Source organism: Ictidomys tridecemlineatus, chromosome 1 (genome assembly GCF_052094955.1).
Source record: "Ictidomys tridecemlineatus isolate mIctTri1 chromosome 1, mIctTri1.hap1, whole genome shotgun sequence".
Classification (NCBI taxonomy): Eukaryota; Metazoa; Chordata; class Mammalia; order Rodentia; family Sciuridae; genus Ictidomys; species Ictidomys tridecemlineatus.
Window position 1 is genome coordinate 184213613 of NC_135477.1, and position 6106 is coordinate 184219718.

General features: G+C 50.6%; 1 protein-coding gene across 1 annotated transcript; it reads left to right on the top strand.

Annotated features, from left to right (window-relative positions):
• The first annotated feature begins 271 nt into the window (after positions 1–271).
• LOC120885245 (protein RoBo-1-like) lies at positions 272–4573 on the top strand. The gene is made up of 5 exons (XM_078021111.1): positions 272–513; positions 964–1071; positions 1609–1758; positions 2513–2638; positions 4239–4573. The coding sequence occupies exons 1-5, from the start codon at positions 432–434 to the stop codon at positions 4433–4435; spliced, it is 663 nt and encodes a 220-aa protein (XP_077877237.1). The 5' UTR covers positions 272–431; the 3' UTR covers positions 4436–4573.
• Positions 4574–6106: the final 1533 nt, after the last annotated feature.

Sequence of the window (6106 nt, forward strand, 5' to 3'; positions counted from 1 at the left end):
AGACTTGACCTCTCCGCTCCTGCCGCCATGTTGGAACAGCACTGGGGCTCTACTCTTTTAAAGGGTGACTTTGGGTCTGAGAAATCCATGTCCTCAGCTGAGGGCTATGGGGAAACACAGCCTGGACTTCCTAGCCCAGGAGAGATCCCATCTGCTCCCTGGATGGGGGGTTCCCCCTCTTGGCCCCGTCACCCACTTCAGCTTTGGAGGGAGCCCCAGCACCTTCCACCCACTGCAGGAGAGTCCTTCTGAGGAAGGGCGACTGTCTTCCCTGGGTGCCTTGGTGATGGAAATAGCCACTTTCCTTTCTACATCCCTGACAGGAGCCACACCTGGAGCTGTCTGGCGTTTGGAGGACTGGAATCTAGGCCAGAGCACTGTCCCTCTGACCCTTTTGCTCCCTTTGGCCTCTGCAGTGTCCTGGAGTCAGCATGGTGACCAGTGTCCAGGCCTCCACCCCGAGGAGTCTCCCCACTCTCTGCATCTTCGTGGCCCTGGTTTTCAGCACTGTGGGTAAGGACCAGCAAGCAACCCTCTCCCAAGGGTGGGAAGGTGGGCAATAAGCCCTCAGGGAGGGAGCCTGCAGGACCCACCTTGCCCACAGGGAGAGGGATGTCCTGTCCCCTCCATCCCTAGGAGTGTCTGTCTACTAGAAAGAGCAACTCCCACCCTTGCCACTTTTCCCTCCTGAATGACTTTTCAAATGTTGCTGCTGATGCCCTGCAGTTTTGTATAAATTTGAGGCTCATTTCTTGCATGTACAGAGTTTTTGCTGATTCAGTGTTCAGTGCTCCATTCCCTCCCCTCTTCCTTCTTTCCCCTACACTTTGTTCTTCCTCCCATTAACCTATCTTTAAATTTCTCCAATGTAGTCATGCATAAAGAGGAATTCACTGTGGCAGACTTGCCAGTGTACACAACATAACTGGATCAGCGTCCCTTGGTGTTATTTCCCTCTTGTAGAGAGTTACACGTGTATGAAATGCATTGGGAAAAAATGTGAGCATGACCAGGGTACCTGTGAGACCTCTCAAAGCTGCTTCCATTTCCAGCAACTGTATACTTCACCAGGTGAGCCCTGCCTGCCACCCGCCCTTGCTGCTGTACACAGGACCTGGGAGGGAGGGGCTGCTCTGCTCAGGACTCGGTATAGCTCCTTCCTCCCCTCCACTCCTCCACTCTACCCTGGCTCCCTCACCTAAGGTCCTGCCAGGATGAGGCTGGTTGTGGGCAGGGGAGGTGGCAGGAGTGTGCACTGTGCCAAATGAAGGCTCTCAGGGGGAAGTACTGAGTGACTCCAGTCCCCACATCAGTCTCAGGGGTGGGGGATCAGTGAGAAAGGACACCCCTGCTCCAATTATTTTTGTGATGCTGGGTCTCAAACCCAGGGTCCCACACCTACCAGGCAAGCACTCGAGCAGCACCATCAAATGGTTCCTCCTTGGGTTGGTTCTATGAAGGGGACCATTGGGGAGGACTCTTGGGAAAGTAGAAACACTAAGGACACAGGGGTGCCCTTGCAGAATTCCTTGATACTGGATGCCCATCTGGGCACCCCACTCTCTAGGGCTCAGAAGGAACATTCTGTTTGGTTCTGGTTCTGTACAGACGGTTCACCAAAACTTATGCAGACTAAAGGCTGCTCTCAAAAGGCGTGCACTCCCCTGGCCTTCTCTGCCACCCTGGGGAGGGGACAGATACTTGGGTACGATATGAAGTGCTGCTACCATGAAAACTGCAACCAAGGGAACTCAGAACGTGAGTGCCTGCTTTTCCCCCTGCGTCCTTCTCTTGCCCACCTGCTCCTGGGCACATGGACTTTCACTCTGTCTCAGAAGTACATTCCCATGACCTATCTCTGCTTCTGAGAAGCCCAGAGCTTTTTCTTGCTGAGGGTCTCTCCTTTCTCCTGAAGGGTCAGGTTGGACCTAAGTCTCTTCTGCATAGGAGACGGGTACCTGAGTGGTGGGACAGGCCTGGGCATTTTCTCTACATGTGGGTCTGTAAAGCCATGTGCTTTGGGTCACCATCCCAGCAGAGAGACTCTCCTCACCTATCCCACTTCTCACCTCTCTTGTTCTGCTTTGCTGAGATGGACTCACACTATATTCTCATGCTGGCCTCCAACTCCCGGGCTTGAGCAATCCTGCAGGCTCAGCCTCTAGGGTGGGGATGGCTAGGACTGTGGGTCCCAGGCCACACCTGCCTGTCCATCACTCTGTTAGCAGCATGATTTCAGGCCTCAGGTTACCTTCTGCCCCATTATCTGGGATTATTCTCCAGGGAGAGAAAGTCCTTGATGAAAGGGGAAGATAACATTAAATCCCTACAAAATCTCTCTGATTACTATTTCCTACCTGATCCATGAATCCTGTCCCTAATCCCTCCTATGCCAATCTAGCTGTGAATGGTTTGAGGGATTTTGGAATATTCACAAATTTAAGGGATAAGAATTCTCTCAGCTCTTCTTTTTGCCCATTGCTCACCATGAAAACTTTCTCTCTTTATTCAGTGTCTCCAGTGTCCAAGGAAGAAAATGGCATTGTATGTCCTGCCTGCTTCTCTGAGAATGGCATGATCTGTATCCCGCAGCCCCTCAACTGCACAGGGGCAGAGACGAAATGCCTTGAGATTAAGGGTATGGATTTTCCCTAAGCATTTTGGGTCATTCTCTTAAAGGGCACAAAGTGTCAGCCATCTATTGCTGTGTATCTAATTACATCCAATTTTAACAGCTTAAGAAGACATGTGTCATCCCACGGTGAGCATAGAGGTGGTGCTTGCTCAGGCTGTCTCCTGAGTTGTGGTCCAGCTGGCAGCAGGGGCTGAGATTGCTCAGAGCCAAGGTGTGCTTCCAAGCCCATGCAGCCTCCATTCCTCTTCCTGGGCCTCTTCCTAGGTCTCCTGGGGGTCATGATCTGCCAGCTGGCTTCCCCCAGATCTGGGATGAGAAGTGGGTAGGGGAGCTGAGGTTCTTCGCAGTTCATATGAGAAGAGACACTGCTTCATTTCTCCTACCCTCCCTGTTACCTAGAACCACCCTGTTACACCTGGGGAGGAAGGCATGGAGGCACCGACAGCAGGGGTGGGACCTGCAACTGCTGTAACAGTGCCTGATGCCCACAAGCAAGTGGTGGTAGAGGGCCAAGGGCCTGGGTATCCCTCCTAGGATTGCAGGGAGCCATGGGGCAGGAGACAATTGAGCAGTTCCAAGGAGAGCAGAGGAGAGGACTGGGGACACACGGGCTGTCATGTTGTCCTGGAAAGGGACCATGTCTCAGTGACATGAAGGGTGGACACCCACAGTCCTCTCTGCACCCTCAACACCATTTCCTCTAAAATCAAACTCTTGGGCCAAGCACTGATGTTCTGCATGGTGTCATTCTGACTCCAGTGAAGGTTTTCGAGTTTTCCTGAGTAGGAGAAAGCTTGTGTTTGTGGTGAGGGTGCAGGAGCCCCTCAGATGGGAGCAGGAGAAGTCACCATGGGGTGTCCTTTCTGGGCTGGACAGCTAGATGGGGCACTGTCAAGTCTTTTCTGATCAACATGTAAAGGGTTCCCTGGAATTAGTGGCATTTGAGGAACTAAATAATGTTGGAGCTGAGAGTTTGTTGAGAATGAAGGTTTGTCACGGTTTTTTATTTTCTTTTTGAGTAATTTGGAGGAGGGTCTGAGACTAGCAGGGAGGGCCCTCTGTCTAGCTGAGCTGACCTGAATGAGGAAAATGGGTGCCACCTGGGATACAGAGGAGAGGTGGGCTCTCTGCAGTGGGGCAGCCTTTCTGCTCCAGGTTTCTGTAGTATGTGTCAACCCTGGGCAGAGGGGACCTTATCTACAGTATTTCCCTCTGGGTTCCCAAAGGATGTGAAGGTTCAGAAGAGGACATGGATCTCAGATGTGTTCAGCCAAACCCTTGAGGTCTGACCTCCACCTCCTTTCCTGCCTTTATTAACCACATCTCTCCTCGGGAGGCCATAGAGGCTCTGGTCTTGCATCTTAGACAGCAGGGTACTTTTAACATCCTTCCACCACTGGAGAGATGGTGGAACCAGAGGAAAACTCGCTTGGTCCCAGGATGGAGGTGCATGATTGTCATGCCAAAGGCAGAGGTTAGGGGTCAAGTGCCATTCTGATGAACTTTATCCTTCTCAAAGGAAGTAGAGAAATGGACATGAAGACATGGGTGAAGAGGAGAGACAGGGTGACAGAGAGTCTAACTGCCAATCTTTCTCCCACAGGGTTGACTGGTGGTAATCCTCCTTCAATAGTGTCTGCTATGGGTTGTGCAACTGAAAATGCTTGCAAATTAGGTACGATAGAATTGAATTATGAATTGGAGTTTGGCTGTGTAAAGCCCATCAGTGGGAGCCCCCCGCTGGCCCCCATTATCTCATCCACTCTGACTAGTCTTCTCCTACTCAAAGTCTTGCTTTGATTGCTCGAGGGTGGCAAGTTCATCATTCCACAACCTGGGAACGTGAATGTCTTCTGAGGGTCCTTCTCCAGCATACTCAACAGTAGAGATTTAAAGAGCTGATGCTTACATACATATGTATATGCTTACTTGTTTGTATCTGAGGTTAAAATAAATAATAATTGTTATTCATTCTCTCAGGTGCTCTTTCTTCACCCAAGTACATATTTCAGAGGAAGTCTGAGATGAGATCTCTACGAGTCTCTATGGTCCCTCCATTGTCTCAATGCATGTTCTTGGCCACACATCTAGGAATACACCTCTTTTCTGAAATCCTCATCCCCTTCCCTCCAATCCTCAATTTCCCTGCATAATGGAAATGCTTTTGAATGAATGTTTCAGGGTGCACCAGGGTGCTCTCCCACAGTTTGTAGAGTCTCAGGTATAGCTGAAGCTCCTTACCTCAGATCCACTTGTGTGGAATCTTTGTCATGCTCTCTGGACACTTTGCTTCCAAAGATGGACACAGGCATAGGTGGTCTCTGAAGGTATTAAGAAGGAGATTGGGACATAACTCAGTTTGTAGAGTGCCTACCTCGTGCACAAAGCCCCGAGTTTAATCTCTAGTACCACAAAAAAATTAAAAAAAAAAGAAAAAATGGATGAAGATGCATCATCAGCACTCAAGGCAGGTGTGTTTCATCTTCATAAGGCAGGTTTAGGCTATGGTGGCCACTGCACACCTCAGATGTTGCCTGTGAGGAGGTGGGGGATCCAGGAGAGGCAGAGCCTTTACAGAAACCTCCTGGTGCTGACCCACCACAAAGTGCCCCTGCATTCTGCTCAACGGGACACCTTGGTTCTCTAGCTCTCTCTCCCAGAGGGTGCAGCCTCCTCCTGAAGTTGCAGCATCGTGTCCCAGTGGTATTTCTTTCTTGGGCATTTGTAAAACCAAGGATGTCCTTGCCCAGGTCGGGCCTTCCTGAGTCTCCTGTGAGTAGCTCTTCTTTTCCTCCTGGGCACAAGCCATGCCCAGCTCACAGCTCTCTCTGCCATTCTCCATGGGTGAGGGCAGCACACCTCCACCCTGCTCTGTGGAGCCCTTTGGCACATGCTCACCCTTGTTTCCTGCACCTGTAGCTGTGTGGGGTGAATTCTGGTTCCCAGGGGAGGCCTAAGTTTCAATAGGAGAGAAGATGCCCAAGTTGGAACTAGGATTGTTGATGGACAGAGTTGATCTGGGAAGGGATGTATGGGTTCTTCTTGGACCTGGTAATTGATGAGCAAGAATTAATTCCTTGCGTTCCCCATGAGAAGGGATTGGATTTCAATGATGATAAGAAGGCATAACACATGTGGAGGGCTTACTACACTGCAGCCACTGTACTACTCACTCCAGATGCATTGACTCCATTCTCACAAAATGCAGTGTACGTATTATGGTCATCCCGTCTCACAGATGAAGAAAGAGACAAGGTCTTCCTCTCTCTCCCTACTTGCCTAGGGCCTAAGGGCAGGAGAAGAGCAGCCCAGGGTACCCATTCTCAACTCCTGTGGTGGAGGATTGCTTCCCTGAGGTGTGAGCTATCCACTTCCTTTTCTTTGATAAGTAGCCAGTTAGCCCCCATCTTTAACAGTAGATCATTTACTATCCATGCTGACCCCCTGGCCTTGGCCTGTGTCTCAGTACTA

Bases quoted from the DNA above. Each gene is read 5' to 3' on its own strand.
- LOC120885245 (XM_078021111.1), top strand. From the start codon at position 432: ATGGTGACCAGTGTCCAGGCCTCCACCCCGAGGAGTCTCCCCACTCTC. The intron at 1,072-1,608 runs GTGAGCCCTGCC...GGTTCTGTACAG, and splicing joins GCAACTGTATACTTCACCAG to ACGGTTCACCAAAACTTATG. The intron at 1,759-2,512 runs GTGAGTGCCTGC...CTCTTTATTCAG, and splicing joins CAACCAAGGGAACTCAGAAC to TGTCTCCAGTGTCCAAGGAA.